The sequence below is a fragment of the Sapajus apella genome, unplaced genomic scaffold (genome assembly GCF_009761245.1).
Source record: "Sapajus apella isolate SASKATOON/1434 unplaced genomic scaffold, GSC_monkey_1.0 scaffold28, whole genome shotgun sequence".
Taxonomy (NCBI): Eukaryota; Metazoa; Chordata; class Mammalia; order Primates; family Cebidae; genus Sapajus; species Sapajus apella.
In genome coordinates, this window is record NW_022436968.1 from 6,315,167 (window position 1) to 6,336,122 (window position 20,956).

Genomic DNA, 20,956 nt, shown 5'->3' on the forward strand with positions numbered 1-20,956 from the left:
TTGAGAATTCAATATGTTGTAAATTAAAGTTTACATAGAATAAACAAGAAAGGCAAATCTTTAAGAATGAGAGCAATTAAGGATGACTAGGCCTATAAGATTTTTAAAAGGATTCATTAGTTTAAAAAATGTGATGTAGACACATAAATAAAATAAAATCTTGAAGTAGATACAAATATACATGACCAGATTGGATACAATGAAGACCACATCTTAACAGTGGAGAAAAGAATTACTTCATAAATCTTGCTGGAATGACTAGGCAGTCATCTGGAAAAAAGTGAAGTTGAATAATAAAGGTATGTTCTACACTAGTGAAAATTCTAAATAAAGCAATGATTTAAATAAGAAAAATTAAATCATAATGATTTCAAAGATGACAGGAGAATTTCTTTATAGTCCTTTAAAATATATGACTTTATTAATTCTGACCCAAAGCCCAGATGCCATAAAAATGTACAAAAATAATAAACATTTGTGTGACACAAAAAATGAGCAAAGTAGAAATGTTTGTAACTCAATTCACAAAGATTTAATATTCTTTACATATAAAGAAATAGTAGATATAAATAACTAAAATATTAGTGACCTAATAAAAATACAGGCAAGGGAAATTAGCTAATCATTCAAAAAGGAAATACAAATCATTCTTCAATATATGACAAGACTGTCAAATTTTTTCTTAATAAAATAAATGTGAATGAAAACTATACTGAGCTATCATGTTTTACCTATCAGATTGGCCAAAATTATAATGTCTGATAGCCTACTGGGTATCCCTGTGTATTGCCTGTGGGGAAATATGTCCATTACTTGTGTAGTGTAAAGTGGCATAATTTCTATGGAAGGATATTGGTAATATCTATGAAATTACCAATGACAGTATCCTTCAACTCAAAAAGGATATTGGGGAATTTACCTTACAAATATATTTGCATGTAGCATATATATAACAATTACTCATTACAGTATTATTTTTAATAGCCAGCATAACCATCCATTCTAGAATGCCCAGGAAAACCCCAAATTATATCAGTTTTCTTGCTAAAAATTGTCCTGGTTTGATGATAAAGTATATTCTAGTGATAACAAAAGATTAGAAATAATCCAAATATCCCTAATGGGTAAAGGTAAAGATTAAATAGATTGTGTTAGATCATACAGTGGAATCTTATTAAAAAATTAAGAAAAACAGTAAATAAACTATATACTGATAAGCAAAGATCTGTAAGATTTAACAATCTGTATGACATACAACTGAAGAACAGGATGGAAAAAAGTAGAACAATGAGTCTATAATAATTTTCTCATATATGCAAAGCTAAACTTGAAAACAATGTACAAGAAACCAGTAATAGTGGCCTCCTGTGGGGCTCGGGGTGAAGTGGAAATAGAGAAAATAGGATGGGATGGAATGAAAAATGAAATTTTTTAGTGTATAATTGTATATTTTTAATACATTTTTGCTTTTGAACCATGTGAATAAATAACCTTACTCATAAAATTAGAAAACGAAAAAATAGAGAATATTGATGAAAGATAATTCATTATAGCTTTAATAGCTGATATAATAATTTAATGAACTTTACATGTCATATAACTGTTGTGAAGAAGATTAATATCATTTCAGAATTTTCCAAAAAGAGGTAGCTTTTGCCTCTTATTGAAGTTTTGATCCAAAACCATTTGAGTTCTGCCTACTGCTGATAGTGTAATCACTATCACTATAATTCTGACTACACAGGATATCAATTATTGAAAGTAAATATTTAGCAGATTCTCAGTAATTGTTTCTTCATAAAATAATGCATTTACTCTTTTCTTTTTACAGGTAGAGGAAGAAAGGTAAGTTTTACTTTGCATAGTTTCTTTTTCATAAGCAGAGTTATATCTGATACTATCCACACATAACTGTGCTCTGAAATGTCTGAAAGCTTTTGAAAAGTACCAAGTACCATACAAGTACATTATGACAAGTATATGAGCACAGTTCAGCTACTGTGTTTCCAAAGGACAGGTGCCTCTAACCCATTCACTTTGTGGTTAATTTCTGTTTGTGTATCTGTTTCTGCTGGAAAGTTGTGAAATCTTTAGGGATTGGCAATGTTTTATTAACCTTTTTATTCTTCACATTTATCATTGTGTAGTATATAGCTTGCACATATTAGAAGTACAATACACATATGATGGAAGAAAGAAGGGATAGAAGGAAGGGAAGGAGGAAGGAAGAAATAGAGGGAGGAAGGAAGGAAGGAATGAAGAATGTAAATTTGACTTCAATGGGACTGTAACCCCCTCTCATTGGTTGAGAAGTAAAGATCTAGAATTAGTTGAACATTTTACCAAACAGACATTTCTTCCCCCTCCTCTCCCCTCCTTCACCTTCAGGCAGCTTAAAATCAAATTCTGGACACAAGCTTTACACCTGAAAACAAGGTAGGCTGCATCCATGACCCGAGTATAGCTGGCCAGCTTGGTCACTTGCCATCAGTAAGGTAATCTTACGGCGTGAAGAAAGTTCTTTTTTTCCCTAAGAGTGTACTCAGTTTTCTGGTTATCTTGAAGATTATGGCATTTGCTTCAGTCTTATTCAAATGAGATGGACACAGGGATCAAGGGAGTAGAAATGGTTACTGGTCTCAATTTTCATAAATTTTCTTTACTTTTGTACACAGTGGAACTTTAATAAAATGATTTATCAGATAACAGATAAAGCAATGCTGTACCTTCATGATAAATGAGAGTGATGCTATCAAGGGGAGATCTCAGCCAGTTTTACACATTTTGATTCAGAGGACAGTATCATAAATTTGTCTCATTTGGAATAAATTAGATGTGAATATATGTCAAAGGAGAAGGACTGCAAATGCTGTCTCACATTTAATTTACTGTGAAAACTAAAATAAATTGAAACTTAGCAGATTGGTATAGGCCTTAAACAAACTTCATAGATAGGTGAAAGATAGATGAATGGATGCATGGGTAGATAGGTAGAGAGACAGATCAATCTATGAACCGAAAGCTATTATAATGAATAGCTTTAATAGCTAATATAATAATTTAATGAACTTCAATGGAAATAAAAACTAACAATGAGTACAGCCATGAAATAATCAGTTTAATTCAGTTAGCAGTTACCCAACTTAGAGAGACAGCTGGTAGGCTGTGTCATTTGCTGCCTTTCTCCAAAGGTAGTGTGGGAGAACTGGGTGAAGGATATACTCAAAGCAGCTGCCAATGTAGCAGACTGTATGTGCCACTATCTTTATGATTTGTTTTCATTTGTCGTCAGGTATCGTTAGAAACACAAGAGTAAAGCAATGCTATAAAAATGCATTTTGTTTTTGGTTTATATCCATACTGATATTTACTTATAACTCATTGATTGATGGACTGATTCATTCATTCATGTTAACCCCAACATAGTTATTGAGCCTTTTTTGTATGGCTGTAGGCAAATGATATAGATGATACAAATGTGAGGAAAACACTATGACTGCTTCCATGGTAATGACATCCTACAAAGCATGTTCACAGGGTATTAAATGATAATATTTGTAATTCACATCTGGATCTGAGTATATGAACTTCATGTTTCTCAGTGGTGTATGAAAATTAAATTTAGTAAAACTTTAGACAAACCATTATTCCATACAAATTAACTTATTCAAAGCCCATATGAATAAAAACAGTGGAAACAAATATTTATATTTATGGCTTATATCCAAAATAAGAAATGTATAGAATCATTAGGGAATTTATTATCAGAAACTTATAATTGAACATTGAATCCCTTTTAAATATTGTGCAGCAGCGGAACAGTCATATCATAAAGCCTACAATTTTGGCAAGACAGGTATCAGAGAGTTCTATTCCCCTACATGCAAAGCAAATGTAAAGTCTGCGTTTTTCCTGTAGGTCTCTTAGGATGGAAATTTCACCACTATTCTTAACAGGCTATTCCATTTTTTCTTATTGTGACTGAAATAATTTGTCCTCTCTTTTTATTTGTTTTTCTAGTCTTGCTCTAGAAGGAGCATTGTTTCAGCGTCATCCTTATGAAGTCCTTTGTTTATTGGACACAAATTTATATACCCTTTCTTTTTGTTGTTGTTGTTGTTAATGTTTTTAGAGACAAAGTCTTGCTCTGTCACCCAGGCTGGAGTGCAATGGTGCGATCTCTGTTCACCGCAACCTCTATTTCCTGGATTCAAGCGATTCTCCTGCCTCAGCCTCCTGAGTAGCTGAGATTAGAGGCACGCACCACTATGCCTGGCTAATTGTTTGCATTTTTAGTAGAAATGGGGTTTCGCCATGTTGGCCAGGCTGGTCTCAAACTCCTGACCTCATGATCCGCCTGCCTCGGCCTCCCAAAGTGTGGGGATTACAGGCGTAAGCCACTGTAAGGTAGCAGATGTGAACATGAAGAAATAAGCCTATCAATTTTATTTAGTATGTAACCTTACTATGTACTCCTAGGTTTTATTATGTATGTACTCTTTCTAAACAGTTCAAATTCTTATCAGCATTTCAAAAAATATTTTTTATTATCGTTCTTATGGTTAATTTTTATTATTTTTGCATTTTTCAAAATGGAAGGACTCTAGAAGGTGGCAGATTTGAACATGCAGAAATAAGCCTATTTTACTCTGAAGCCCAAATATGTTAATTCTTTCTTCCCCTAGGCCTTGTGTAGGTTGGTCATTAGTACCTAGTGTTTCTATCTTGAACTTATCCTATAGAACTGCCTCCTGCTTTTGCAGGGCCCTTTCCTTCTTTCGTATTCTTGATTTATTCCTGACTTCCAGAATATTTGCTGCTTCAGCATTAGATTCAGCAAGTGTGATTGAGTTATTATTAGTTCTGCCCTTGAGTCCATCATTTCACTTCATGACATTTTGTCAGCATAGTATTGGAAGGATATAATTAGATTGTATCTTTAGTAATACAACTTGGTGATCTGGGTTTCAAAACTTAAAATATCTTTAATCCACAAATTTAACTTCTAAAAACATATCATAAGGGATTAATCAGAGATTCCATGCACACATTTATAAACAAGGATATTTATTGTAATGTCATTCTTAAACTTCAAAATGAAAAAGAAAATTAAGAGTAAGATAATGAGACATTGATTCGATTCTCAAAGTGCATGTTCTTGGGGGAACACTAAGAATGCCAGAACATTAACAGTGATTATCTCTGGGGTGTGGAGAAGGATATTTAGTTTGTTTGCTTTTTGTGTATTTCTTCTATTTTCAAAATTTCCTACTGTGAACACATATCATTTTTTATTATCAGATTAAAGAATAATACATATGAAAGGAGAAATAAACTAGACCTCATTCCTCTTGTTTCTTTCTACATTTTAGAGATAGTTGTTAAATTCATATTTGTCCTACAAAATTTCCCAGTAAAGAGCATTATTTCATAATGTATTAATGGAAAATAATACATTTAACAATTTATTGAATGCTTCCATGTGCTACACTGAGAATGTGAAGCAGACTAAGACATGGCCGTGACTTTGAGGAGACCAAAATCTGTTGGAAGACAAATTTTGAAATGAAGAACACAAATTAGTATGTGATTAGGTAGAAATATATAAAGCTACAATCCATCCAATATTATTTTATCTATGTACCTGATATCATGCAATGAGAATTTAATTTCTGAGAAAAGTTCTAAGAATTAAAATAAATTTCATCTACATCTGTTATATTTGCTACATTTATTATAAAAGCAATTATACTGACCTGACCTTATTTGCTTATATGATAGTTTCTTATTTTGTTTGATTTTCTTAGTCAATTGATATTTTTCCCTAGATTTTCTTCAGTTATTGAGAATTTTCTGAGTAGAATTCTTACATTTTTTTCTTTCTTTTTTTTAAAGATGAGCACAGGAACTCATTTTTAGTGCCCTTCCATGAGTACTAAAAAGGGTGCTAGTGGTTCAGGAAGGGCATCTAATTAGATCCTGAAAACTATGTGTCACATAATAAAAGTCTGAGTTTATATATATTAGTTTATGTTAATTACTATATATTACAATTTCTGGCTCTTTTTGTGTTTTCAGTCTTTCAGTTGTTTTTCCTCTCGTGCTTTGTCTTTACATCTCTTTGCTGCGACTATTTTGTGCTGTAGTCAACTCTTTGGATTTGATCTATGTAAAAACTGAAGCAAAATAACTTTATATATTTTACACATTGGATTTTTTTTATGTCTTTCATGTGAGCAGTAATTTTTTAATGAATAATGTCTAACTAAATATCGTAAAAATTGTTAACTTTCTTTTTGCATTTTTTTTGCATTTCTTACACAGAAATTTCCTGTGATTACATGGCATATTCTAGCGTGGCATGTTTTTGCCCAGCAAGCTATTATATTGTGCTAATTGAACTTTTAAATTGTTTTTAATGTCATAGGGACAAAAAGGAGAACCAGGATTAGTGCCTGTTGTAAGTATATGTATAATAATTGTTTCAATGTGCCTTAAATAAACTTAGATTATAATCTAGTTGTATATTATTTCTTGTGTACATGCCCTCAAAAATAAATTAGTTATTTTAAAAACAAGTTTTTAATATAACACAAGCAAACCAGAACAGATCAGTTATTTAATACAATATTTTATACTCTGTGTTCCTGACTTTTGTAGTCTCATGACTGAAGGCATACAGTCGTGGTTTAAAAAAGTTAAACATATTACATGTGAGATACACTGATAGTTAATACTAGCACTAGTTAGTATAGTGGTTTATTGTTCTACACTTTTGGAAATATGTCATGCCCTGACTTGATCAAAATTCTATGTTGCATAAGAATTCCTAAGAATTCTCTAAACTTGTAAATGGATCAAGAAATATATTACTAAATAGGATTAAAGCACTTCAACCATCAATCTCCTAGGTTTTATTTATTTTTATTTATTTTTTTTTTTGTGTAACAGAGTCTCACTCTCTCACCCAGGCTGGAGTGCAGTGGCACAGTCTCAGCTCACTGCAACCTCCACCTCCGAGATTCAGGCAATTCGTGTGCCTCAGCCTCTTGAGCAGTTGAGACTACAGGTGCAAGCCACCAGGCCCCGCTAAATTTTGTATTTTTCGTAGAGACAGGGTTTCACAATTTTGGCTAGACTGGTCTTCAACTCCTAACCTCAAGTGATCTACCTGCCTTGGCCTCATTCTCCTGGGTTTTAAAGACATTATCATCATTTGGTCAAGACAAAAAGAATATGCCTATTGATTTATTTAGCAGTGTTTACATTCTTTGTTTTTACTTGGCTTGTTTTTTTTTTTTAAACAAAGATTACCTAAAAATTAAATAATTCATATTGTTTAATTTATAAAAGCATTTATGTGTGCTTACTATGTCTTAGGTGTTAAGTGCTTTACAAATACAAATGTTTATTCATTAGTCTTCATAATTCTATGAGGGAAGTAATCACGTAATCATCACTACCATTTTACATTTAAGTTTCCATTTAAGGTTCTTAAGAACAGAGAGGATAAGTAATTAGTCCAACGTCACACATCTGGCAAGGGGTAATATGAAGATTTGAATGCAGGCCTTTTGGCTCCGGTGTTGGTGCTTTTTATCACTAGGCCAGCACTGCCTCCCTAGATTAGAATTAAAACTGGATAATATCTTAAATCTTAAGAAGAGGAGAAAATGGGCATCAACTGACAACATCTATCTGTTAAAAAAATTACTGGGGTTTTTGTTGTTATTCTTATTTGTTGACTGTTGACTTTTTTGAATATCTGCAGAAAACTGTGCCTTTACACATTTTCTTGTTTATTGTTTAGGTAACAGGCATACGTGGTCGTCCAGGCCCAGCAGTAAGTAGTTTCTCCCAATATTCATGGTACTCTTGTATTCCTTGAGGTACTGAAAATCTTTACAGATGTTATATCCATGATAAGATAAATAATTAAAACAATGAGGCTTGGTTTCTTAAAACAGTTTGTCTTAAACCTTCGTCAGGTTAGGCATTTCTTTGCAGCAATGAATGGTAGATAAGGGGTCAATTTATTCTGAAACGGAAGAAACATTTTGTTAGTCTTGCTATTGGTTATATAAAAGGCAAAACACTTCATTGTTACATGTGTTAATTTTAGTGTGACTTTGTTCCCTGAAATTAGGGCATACTTGTGTGTTGTTTGACTATGATTAATGGTGAGCTAGTTTTATCTGCTTAATAAAATTAATTGATATATTGCAGTAGAATTTGAGAAATCATATAGCAGGATAGCACATTTATGGCTTAGTTTAAAAGACTAATTTTTTCAAGTTTGGATTATCAGCAGTATTCATAACACACACACACAGACACACACACTGACACACACACACACGTCATGTAAATGTTAAATACATCAAATCAAATAAAATTCTAATTTAGTTTTAACAGACTCACTCTGGTTCTTCTGAAGCCCTTACTTTTAAACAATGCTATATGTTGGGTTGAGTAAATACAGAATATAATCTTCATAATTCAGCTGAAATCCCCTTTTAAAGAGAAACAAAGTACCCCTGGCAACAGCCATTTCCCAGGGGAAAAAAGCCATTTTAAGATACTAGCACAATAACACCACTTTTGAAATATAATAGTTATTTGTTATTTAAGGGAAAAGTAACTGTAGTTAAGATTTGGAAAATCCTCCACTGGGTTTTAAACATACAAGGGAAATAATGCAATATTCTAAATCAAGTAAAAAGAAAAGATGTTTGAATGTACATAAAGGAGTACTGTAGTAGGCTAAGAGGCTTTCCTTTCCATTGCTTTCATCAGCAACTTGAACAGTGATGAACATTTTGGAGTATCCTGTACCAATTTGATTTCATACAACCCCTGGAATAATTGATAATTTGTGGTTTATGCATTTATGTAATTTTGAAAATCAGAACTGTAAGCTTTTATGCTCAGAGTTTAGTGGCAAAGGCTTTACCTAGGAGAAGACAGCAAATATGATCCTTAAAAATTTGGAATTACTAGTCAAGCTAATCTATTTAGCTCATTATGCTCCATGAGGTCATAATGTGCACCTAGTTCTTTACAGATCTTTAAATTTCACTGATTATTAGAAAATAAACAACTCTTCTAAGTGTACAGAACTTTTGTATGCACATGGCTTTATTCTCTATAGTCTTAAACTGAACTGAATTAAGTGTGGTGTTTCTGTTTTCCAATTTTCTTTTACCAAGAAAACTTAAAATTCAATAAGAAAGTATAAATTTTTACATGTATAATCATCATTTTCTGTTTTAGGGACCTCCAGGATCACAGGGACCAAGAGGAGAGCGAGGGCCAAAAGGAAGACCTGTAAGTTGACAGGAGGGTTCCTTTTTGGAAACGTGTAGCCAGTCAGTCTACACCGTGCTCCCTGAATGCAGCAAGGAGCTGGGAGCCTGTTCCCCTTTCACCTCCATTAAACATTACAAAATACAATAATAATTGTATTTTAGTAGGTAACATAAATGATATTTCCTTGTCGCTTATGAGGTCAAATCAAAATAAAGTAGAACTTAAGGAAGCATAATTAACATATCATGAGTTTCACTCATGAGTAAGCAATGCCAAGAATGCACTGTTGAGATAAAACATCCAAGTTATGTGATCTGTGGTTGCTACAGGAATAACCAAGCTGGATATGGGAAAAAATTATTAGAGGATAAAATTTTCTTTCAAGTGGTTGCACAACAAGTTTATTTCCCAGGTAGCACTCTGACTTTTTCACTGAGCAACCACTGCAGAGATATCAAAGGAGTAATTTTAAAAATCAACAATCCCATTACAAAAGGAAATGCCTTTAAAATAAAATATTGACCTCAATATGCTTGATATAAAATCTGAGGATAATATATAATATCTACCAAAGGTTTTCTTTCATTACCTACCTGCATAGAATACATATTGTTCTCAAGTGTAAATCTAGACTTGTAAAATCTAATGTCTTTCATATATTAAATAATATTAATTTGTATATTGCTCTTATTATCCCATATTTCAATTAGAAAAATTTGTTTGTACTGTTTAGTTATATTCTCTAATGATATCTGCTAAAACTCTCAGTAGATTTTTATCCTTTTAAATATATATTTATCCGTATTTAAATGGGAGGATTAGAAAAGCAAGGAAGCAATAGACGACTTTGAATATATAAATGAGGATAAGATAAATTTTAGATCATGTGCCTAAGAACTCTTGCCACTAGTTTCATGCTTGTTACTACATTCTCCTTCTACACATTTCACCTCATATACAGTGTGATGTCAGTAGTTTTTTGAAATGGGTCTGGAGTACGTATGTTATTTGCAGGCATGTAGGTGCAAAGCAGTGCCCCAAGAGACTGTGCATATCCATACAGGTGAGCAGCAAGACTGTGTTTAGATTATTTTATGCCCCATTCTTCACTGCTGTTGTACTGAGTTTTCTTACTAGTGCTGGTAGCTTAAACACTGCTGTAGCTCTCCAGATGTCTGTTCTAGATCTAGAAAGACAGAAATAGGTAATAACGCCAGTTGGGTGGAAGGTGGGTGATCATGAAAAAAAGATTTTGCATCAATATACTTGTACACTGTAAATAACTGATAACATTGGGTTCTAACTCTAGGTAGAAGTTGTTGTGGAACCAGACTTCCAGAGTTCTTGGTTAAAATCCAAAGAATCTACTTTCCAACCCTTCTCACTTATTTTCCCTATTTGACTTTGTGATGTGGTCAATTTCCTATCTTGGTAGACCTGAGACAATAAATGTCAATTTGGTATAAGTGTGTGTGTGTGTGTGTGTGTGTGTGTGTGTGTGTGAGAGAGAGAGAGAGAGAGAGAGAGAGAGAGAATACCCCCCCCACTGCCCCTGCAATTCTGTTGCCATCAAACAGTACAAAAGGCTCACAATATACAGCATGGTTTTTCATTGTCAACACTATTGATATTTTAGGCCAAATAATTCGATATGCATTGTAGGAAGTTTTGCAGCATTCCTGGTTTCTACCCACTAGATGCCAGTTGAAACTGTCATCCCCCATACAGTTGTGACATGTAAAAATGTTTCTTGACATTGCCAAATCCAGGCAAAGTAGCTCTGGCCTGAGAACTACTATGTCAGTAGTTCAGTATAAGATACTCCCACAAAACCTTCAGGATTAGCTAATGACTTTCATGACTCTTTCTTATCACACATCCTCGGTTTTAAGTTCAGATAACTTCATAGTGACAAACCAGCCACCTGTGAGGTCAATAATATGCTAAGTTCTAGTTGCACATGACACTTAACCACTATTGGTATGTTTCCTTATCTGTAAAATGGGAAATATACTAGATCTTAACATCTTTAGCACGTTATTGTGTTTGTGTGTGTGTGTGTGTGTGTGTGTGAGAGAGAGAGAGAGAGAGAGAGAGAGAATGAGAGAGAGAGAGAGGAGAAGAGAAGCAAAATTCTTGACAATTCCCGATCATTCGTCTTTTCTACTTGTGGATGTTTAAACATCGCCACCTAGTGGCAGCCTCGAAGTATTTTTTATTGTAGATTACTGCGGAGACATTTGAGTATCTTGGAAATGGAAGGGAATGATAATAAATATAATATTTACCTTAATATAAGAATTATGCAATTCTGCTCACTTGGAGATATAAAAGTAGATACCTTTAATAAGTTCCCAAATTCTAGTTTGCTTTTGGTATTTACCAATAAATATTCTGCTATTTTCTCTTAATGTCACTTGTTATGTTGTTTGTGTTCACTTAATTTTGACAATTTTTATAAATCCTTATTAATTTTTATCTTAATTTATGTAACAGTAAGTTACATTAGCTATTTAGAGGGTATTTCATGGCGTCATATAATGAATCATGAAATCAATGAAAATCTTAGGATCAGACTTTGCAATATGATTGTTAATTACAGAAGAATGGAAAAAGTCACAATCTCTTTGGAGGAATAATGGATATTTCACAAACTTCTCTCCACTGCTATTGACACTAAATGTAGTTTTGTGTATATCTCTTTGGAAATCTCATTGCGAGTAGAGATTATGCATTATTCACTTTTGGTATGTAATAATATCTAGTTATTAATTAGCAATTGAACATTGAAAGAACAGATTCAGAGTTTTCTAAACAAGACTCTATGATTATAACAGACTGTTATTTTGTCTATGCTGCCGTATGCATATCCAGTTTATGCTACTCACATTCGTTTAATCCAGAAGTCCTAGAGAACAATTGAAATCAGCCTCTGTGATGCAAATAAAGTGTGAAGTAAATTGTTAGTAGTTTAGGAGTCGGACAAGTTTTGATTTTTAAAAACCGAGAATAATTTTCTAAATTTTTTTCAATGTAAGTTTTTCACGCTAACTTTTCTATTTAATAGATAAATTTGCTTATTTATCCCACTACTGCAAGAAGTAAATATGTCTATATATATTTTTAAATATATTAAAATAATTAAATTTCCAAATTACTATTTTGCCACCCTCCCCCAAACCATCATATGCAAACTGTCGCCTCTGTCACCTGAGCTTATCCTGTGTTTCCTCCCTCTGCATTATCAGCTCCTATTTGGATTACTTACTGTGGGCCTGCAGGTATTCTCATGTTTAAGCATGTGAGGTTTTTTTTTTTTTTAAACTATTAAACGTCATTTACCACATTTCCCTCGATCCCTGCTTCTAATTATAAAAAGCATATTGTCTATGACTTTTTGATCCTTTCTTTTTAAAGCCTGTCAAGATTCTTTGGGGTTAAGGAGCCAGAAAATACTTAACTAGCCTTGTGGGAATGATGAGGTTAGGGGACGGAGCATTTCCAGAACTGAGGACGTGGCTATTCCCCAAGCTGCCTTCAGAATGTGGGTTAGGAGAAGGGTGGAATTTGGCAGCTAGAAATCATTGCTCACTTCTCTGAGAACTTAGACTTGGCTGGGTCACAGTGCCTTTGCCTCTAATTTCTCATTGGTCTAGTCTTCCTCTGGGCGTGGGAAGGAAAAGCGTGCCAGGCTTAAAGTATTAAAGAGGACTGAAAGGTAACAATATAATATGTATGTACTGAGTGTCTGGTATGTACCAGGAACTATGTAAAACATTAAACAATTAGATAGAAAACCTCTACAAACTCCAATCAAGGAGCTCTTGAATTTTTGGGAGGAGGGAGAAGTTAAGCAGACATGTACATGGTTAACATAATTGTAATCCACTGACAGTCCACTGTAATTTCCCTGACAGGTGAATTTATAATTGTTGATTAAATACCCTTGAACAGCAAAACCTCAATCAAATAAGGAAGTTCACTCTAGAATACTGTTGAACTGAAAATTTTAAAAATAATTATTCTGAGAATACTGATTTCTGGGTATTTAACATACCACATAAAATTCTTACCCAGACCACATCTGCATGGAAGTTCAGAGGCATGCTGAAATCGGCAGTGACGTGGCTTATGAAATCTAAGAGGCTAGATTGACATTTATTTTAAGAATAATAAACACTCCTTTGCCATTAAGAAGTCTGCGCCTTTAGCTTTCTACTAAGTATATATTTGCCAGTGCGTTCTAATTTTCAATGGCTTGTTTTCCAGGGTCCTCGTGGACCTCAGGGAATTGATGGAGAACCAGGTGTTCCTGGTCAACCTGGTGCTCCAGGACCTCCTGGACATCCGTCCCACCCAGGACCCGATGGCATGAGCAGGGTGAGTTGTGTGCATTGTTAATGTCATGTATAGGTCATATATTAAATTATTGATATATTGTTAGGATTTTAAATTGTGTCAGTTCAGATATTGACAATTGACTATGAGAGCAGTTAAATAAGGTCAACACTGCTATGGACAATAAAACTAATGAATCCATAGGGAATTGTTAGAAACATTTGAAGAAGTATTCTCTAAAGTACTGCTTCAAATTGTTTGTATTTCTGAATGTCAGCTCTGGACTCCATGAGCTTTGCTTTTTCCTATTGATTCTAAGGGACCACTGCTTTTTCCACCCTCTGAATGAAATGAGAGATTATCTTCCTATTCTTTACGTTCAGAATGCCAACGAAATCGGCTCCGCATCCTCCACAAGAGAGGATGACACATCCGTGATGAGAGAAACACATTGAGTTGACTCTAAAAACGACACCTAATTATTTCCTCAATTTTAGTTTTTTTACTTGAAGTAAAGTCAAACAAAATGTCTTTCTATGCCTACTTCTTTGAATGGTTAGTGGCAGACATAGGAGATTTATGAACACAGGAATGCCATGGAGATACTGTAGGTTCAGTTTCAAATCACCTCAATAAAGTGGAATACTGCAATAAAGTGAGTTGTGTGAGATTTTTGTTTCCCAGTGCATATAAACTTATGTTTTTCCACAATGTAGTCTGTTATAAAGTGTGCAATAGCATTATGTCTAAAAAACAAAGTATTTTCCTTAATTAAAAATAGCTTATTGCTAAAAATTGTTAATAATCATCTGACCTTTCAGCAAGCATTTGCTGATGGGGTGTTTTGCTTTGACGCTGATAGTTGCTGACTAATAAGAGTGGTATTGCTGAATGGAGTTGCTATGGTAGTTTAAAAAATAAGAAAACAATGAAGTTTGCCATATCAAAATCCTTTGTTGTCATTTCAACAATATTCACAGCATCTTCACCAGGAAGAGATTGCATCTTGAGAAACTACTTTCTTTGCTCATTCATAAGAAATAAGTCCTCATCTGTTAAAGTTTTATCATGAGATTGCAACAATTAAGCAACATTTTCAGGCTCTACTTGAAATTCTAATTCTGTTGCTAATACTTCCCCATTGCAGTCTTCAACTACTAAAATTTATTCATGAGGATTGAAATCAACTTCTTCCAAGCTCCTGTTGAAGCTGATATTTTGACCTCATTCTACCAATCAATCAAGAATGCTCTTAATGGCACCTAAAATGGTGAATCCTTTCCAGAAGGTTCTCAATTTATTTTGACCATTATATTCTTAAGTAAGAAGATTTAAAAGTTGAAATTTATTTTGATCCATGGGCTCCAAAATGGATTTTGTATTAGCAGGCATGAAAACAACATTAATATCCTTGTCAATCTCCATCAGAGCTTTTGTGTGACCAGGTGCACTCTCACTGAGCAGTAATATTTTGAAAGAAATCCTTTGTTTCTGAGCAATAGGTCTCAATAGTGGCCTTGAAATATTCAGTAAATAATGCTGTAAAGGCTGTAGATGGATGTGCTGTTATCCAGCCTTGTTGTTCCATTTATAGGGTACAGGCAGAGTTGCATTATCATAATTCCTAAGGGCCCTGGGATTTCCAGAGTAAGAAATAAACATTAGTCTTGGCTTAAAGTCACCAGCTACATTAACCCCTAACAAGAGAGTAAGCCTGTTCTTGGAAGCTTTGAAGACAGGCATTGACTTCTCTTCTCTGAAAATGGAAGTCTTAGATGGCATATTCTTCCAACAGAAGGCTGCTTTATGTACATTGAAAATCTATTGTCAAGTGTAGCCATCAAGTTCATCAATGATGTTAACTTGATCTTCTGGATGACTAGCTGCAGCATCTGCCTCAGCATTTGCTGCTTCACTTTGCACTTTTATATTATGGAGATGGTCTCTTTCCTTAAACCTCAAAAACCAACAATTTCTAGCTTCCAACTTTTCTTCTGCCACTTCCTTACTTCTTTCAGCCTTCACAGAATTGAAGAGGGTTAGGGCCTTGCTCTGGATTCAGTTTTGGGTAAGATAATGTTGTGGCTGGTTTGATTTTCTATACAGACTACTAAGCCTTTCTCCATATCAGCATTAAGGCTCTTTCACTTTCTTATTTTTTGTGTGTTTACTGAAATGGTACTTCTAATTTTCTTTAAGAACTTTCACTTTGCATTCATAAGTTGGATGACCATTTGGTTCAAGAGGTCTAGCTTTGGCCTATTTTGGGTTTCACCATGCCTTCCTTACTAGATCATTTCTAGCTTACAATATGAAGTGAGAGATGTGAGACTCTTTCTTTCACTTGAATATTTAGAGGCCATTCATGGGTTATTAGTTAACCTAATTTAAATATTATTGAGTCTCAGGAAATAGGGAGGCCCATGGAGAGGAAGAGAGATGGGGAACAACTGGTTGGTAGATATTTATCGATCAAGTTTATTGTCTTATATGGGCATGATTCAAGGCACCCAAAACAATTACTTTAGTAATATCAAAGATCACTGAACACAGATCATCATAACAAATATAATAAGAACAATAATGATATTGAAGTATTATGAGAACTGCCAAAATATGCCACAGTGACACAAAGTGAACACATGCTATTGCCAAAATGGCACCAGTTGTCTTGCTTGCTGCAGGGTTGCCACAAGACTTGAATTTGTAATAAGTGCAATACTGGGAAAGCGGCAGAGTAAAATGAGGCATGCCTGTAGATTGAGAGTATAACAAGGAGACATATGAAATCTGAATATGATTTTTGCTTTACAAAAGTTCATGCATATTTTTCTGAACTGATTATAGAAGAAATTTATTTATAAACAGTACACACATTCTTTCCCACCAAAATTTGGAAATTAATGTGACTACTAAAATGTATACGAACAATTTTGGTCAGTTTGATTGCTAGGGTTATTTAATTGTGAAAGGGAGTAGGACAAACTGTTTCCAATCTTGGAACATTCAGGGATTCATTAAAAGGACTATAAAAGTTTTATCAACTTACATAAATATAATTTAAAGTTTACTGGGCATTGAACCAAAAAAAAAAAAAATCATCTAAAAATAGTCCAAAATGGAATCTGGAATCTTTAGGACAAATGTTTTAAAGGCATCTTTTAGTCTTTGTTTAGATGTTTGGCATTTCTAACTGTGGGAAGAAATCAGTTAAAAACACTTAAACCTGCAATCAGTTAGACTAGCTAGTACTTATCAGAATGATCCATGCTTTTATCAAGTATTAGACATTTGCCACATTGTAGAAATTGCTCTGGAGCAACATACTTATAAAATACTCTGGGAAAGAATGGTCAATCAAAAGGAAAAACAATAAAGACAACTTTAGTCTTTTTCCAGGCTTTAAAGTCAAGCATTTAAAATGATTCTCAGAAGGGTCATTCTGTAATTATGAATTCCAGAGAGTGTATTTTCTCCATTTGAAAAGGATGTTGATGTATGTCTTTTACTGTAGAAATAATGTCAACACATTGCTTTTACAGCCGTTTTCAGCTCAAATGGCTGGGTTGGATGAAAAATCTGGACTTGGGAGTCAAGTGGGACTAATGCCTGGCTCTGTGGTAAGCATAAATTTTACTGATCATTGAAGTACTTCAGTGAAAAAAGTTATTTTAAAAAGAGAATCTTGAACTAGTCAAAGAATAATATACATCCTCTTAAACATTCTCATTCATTCATTTGATTTATTAACCCTACTATGTGCCAGTTAAAAGCCTATCCTGTTCCATTCATAATTATGCCAAGTGTTTGCTGATATTAACAAAGGTCTAGCTGTATATTTCATTTAATATTGAAAAAAATAAAGAAGTTTAAGACATATACCCACAAGAACAATAATAAAACCTATACCTTTATAAATAAAAAAACAAAACTATTTTATGGTGGTGTTAGAAACAAACAGTGATTTGGTAAAATTTTGAAATTAGATGTTTTGCTATTTTCATTTTTATTATCTTCTGCGTAACATCCTCTGGCTGCCTTGTTCCAACAGCTCTATGGTTTCCTGGCCAAGTCTTCTCAACATTCCTATCATCTTTTGAATTTCTTCTATATCAGAAAGACTCCCATTTTTTTTCCTGGATATTTGGAGCAGTACAATTTTATTGAATAATTTAACACTTTAAAACCATCTCTCACATGTTTTATTGCTCATAACATAGTTCAAACTAATTCCAGGTTAATAGAATTTCAGGCAATAAGAAGTATAAAATTAGACCTCATAGATAACCACCCTTCCTATCCATCCTTAAGGACAGCATTATCAGCATTTTAAAAATTAGTTGTATATTTTTAAGTTGTTAGTAGTATGGCATCATTTAGTGATTCTTTTGGGATTTTTTTTTTTAGCTACATGTTTATATCCATTTGGAGTTTAAATTACATATATGTCGTTTTTTTTTTTTTTTTTTAAATGGTGCTTTCCTTACTATATATTCCATAAAAAATTTAAAATTTTGCCATAATAATAAATTTGATTTTAGTTTATTTTACTTTTTAAAGTATGACATTTAAAAATAGTGATAGACATATAATAACAAATGTTCTAAAATTGCATTTTTCTTTTCTTCCCTTGGTATGCCTTAGTGGAACAATTTCATGTTTAAATGAGGAAAGCCTGTGTGGATATGTTCAATCTATGTTGTGAAAGAAAGAAATCACCCAGGAAACTCCATGCCCCAGTTTTCAACCCACATTGAAAATAATCTAGTCATTATTGTTGATGTTTCATAAACCATTAATTTAACGTATTTATTTAAGTTTTAGGAATTATCTGTTGTGAATCTGAAGAATTAAATAGGAAGTTTGAGAACTAACTTATGTCGGCCAAGATTTTTCTTTATTCGGATGTTCTCACTTAACAGAACCATCCATTAAACATGCAAGGTTTCTTGTTCTAAAGACACGGGGTGTGTACAGGCATATGGCTCATTTCTCTTTATAACACTGAGGGTATGTATAAAATCATCCCAAATGTTGTCCAAGCTTTAATCTCCTTGAATTTAGCTGCCTTCCAAATGAGTACAGATGGATAATATCCCCCTTTGTCAAAGCTTCACTTTTTTAGATTCTAGAGACGATTCAACATTTTTGAAATATCGGCCTAATTGTCATGAATATTATGCAACGTTTCTCCTCATTTTTTTTTAAGGGTCCTGTTGGCCCAAGGGGACCACAAGGTTTACAAGGACAGCAAGTAAGTCTCTTTATAATTAAGTTACATAGTGTAGGAAAAAAATACACACACACGTATATTACATGAGGTCTCTGTGATGTGACTGCTTTTGGCTGGTATTAAATTTTTTATTGTAATGTTCACTTCAAATGGGATATATTAGTTTTTATTTATTTAGAAATATATGCAGCATGTTTTTGCAAAGTTTATTGCGGTAAATTTTTATCATCTGATTTCTTTATGTGACTGACCTTTGAGAACAAGATTATATGCCTTTGTGTCTGAAGCAAGAGATCATTATGTTATGCCATGAAAATGTTCATAATTGGTTATATACTAACTCTGAAGCTATGAAATCAGTTCATAGAAGGCAGTCCCCATGTGGCATTATTAGAAATAAGAATTAAGATGTTTGTTCCAGGAGATCATTAGGAAGAACATAATTTTAAAATGCTGATCAGATGCCAATAAAATAGTGATGTAGAGTTATTTTTATTTTTTATAGCAATTTAACAGGCATCAGGAAATAATATTTCGAAAGAAAGAAAGAAAATAATCTTTAGTTCAGTCAAGGTTATCACATTATCATTATCGTGTGTGTGGAGTTTTACTTCAAGCTATCAGTGAATAGAAAACATGGTTGATAATGGTGATGAAGATGATGATGTTGATGAGGAGATCTACCATTGATTGAGCCCTCATGCACTCTGTGCCAGCACTATTCTAGGTTGTGAACATACATTAATTACTTAACCAGCCATAACAGCTTAATAAAGTAAGTACCAATATTATTCTGATTTTACACATTAGGAAACAGTTACAGACAGATTAAGTAACTTGCCCAAAGTTACACAGCTCAAAAATGGCAGAGCCAGCTGTCTGAAAAATTACACTGTATATTGAGAAGTATAGGATTTAGATTCTATTTTTCCTTGGTTGGTTTACATAATTTGGTCTCAATTGTAGGGTGGTGCAGGACCTACAGGACCTCCTGGTGAACCTGGTGACCCTGGACCAATGGTAAATGTCAAGTAAGCCTGTAGACCCAGTTACATTTGGGTCCACCATTATAATGATGTTAAATATTGAGTTATTTATCTTCTCAGGTCCTCCCTAATGTAGCAAGAAATAACAATCCAGTTTGGGAGTCCTGTTCTATGAACTATTCTTAAGCTATATGTTTCTTGCAACAGAATATTTAAATTCAAAGACTGATTATGATCATTAGTGCTGAGTGATTTGCATTTGTGCAATTATACTTTTTTCCTGTTGAGCACATGATCTGAGGGATGTAACATAAAATTCAAAACATTAGTGAAAGTATTTCTCTGTCTCAACAATATTTATCATTTTCATTTGTCTCAATAATATTTTGACATTTCATTTGTCTCAACAATATTTTGAATTATATTATTGGCAAGTAAAAATAAATATTCTTTTTTTTCCTTTTTTTTTTTTTAATTATTAGGGTCCGATTGGTGCACGTGGACCAGAGGGCCCTCCTGGTAAACCTGGGGAAGATGTAAGCTACCTTTCCTCATTTTCCATTCAGGTTTTGAAGAGACGAAGGAGCTACAATGCTAAAAAGAATGTTCCATATTAATTTCCATTTCATTTGCCCACCCTTTGAGCTTCCATTAAATTCAATGTAAACTGGAGAGCTGAGAATAGAATTTTACAAGTATCTAAAGGGGCTCTTAATTTGCATAGTAATATATTATTAGGTACTACTGTTTCTTCCTGCATTCCCCAGGTTTTTTGTTCAGATCTCTCCATTAAATGCTAGGCTTGTTGTCACAGTAGTGACAGCCTTTCCTAGTGAACCCACTGAAATTACCTGAAAAAAAATATGTTGCTCTGATGGCAATACATCATTAAGAGGTCTTATTTAAAAGGAATTTTTAAAATGTGTTAGTAGTATAGTGGCAACATGGCTTTCCAATGATGAAAAAATGATTTCAATTGGATTTTTAATTAAAGTTAAGACCCAACTCCAGATATTAACATTAAGAACATGTAATCGGAGAACAGTGTACAATAGCAGACTTACATTTCTAGATTCTCAGTTGTACCAAA

At 33.5% G+C, this 20,956-nt stretch overlaps 1 protein-coding gene across 1 annotated transcript in view; it reads left to right on the forward strand.

The window, feature by feature from the left end:
* COL5A2 (collagen type V alpha 2 chain) overlaps positions 1-20,956 on the forward strand; it is a 145,813-nt gene that overhangs the window by 73,426 nt on the left and 51,431 nt on the right. The window contains exons 3-11 of the mRNA XM_032292672.1: positions 1,832-1,845; positions 6,428-6,460; positions 7,811-7,843; positions 9,274-9,327; positions 13,579-13,689; positions 17,190-17,267; positions 18,857-18,901; positions 19,847-19,900; positions 20,349-20,402. Coding sequence (XP_032148563.1) covers positions 1,832-1,845; positions 6,428-6,460; positions 7,811-7,843; positions 9,274-9,327; positions 13,579-13,689; positions 17,190-17,267; positions 18,857-18,901; positions 19,847-19,900; positions 20,349-20,402 — 476 coding nt within the window. The remainder of the gene's footprint in view (positions 1-1,831; positions 1,846-6,427; positions 6,461-7,810; positions 7,844-9,273; positions 9,328-13,578; positions 13,690-17,189; positions 17,268-18,856; positions 18,902-19,846; positions 19,901-20,348; positions 20,403-20,956) is intronic.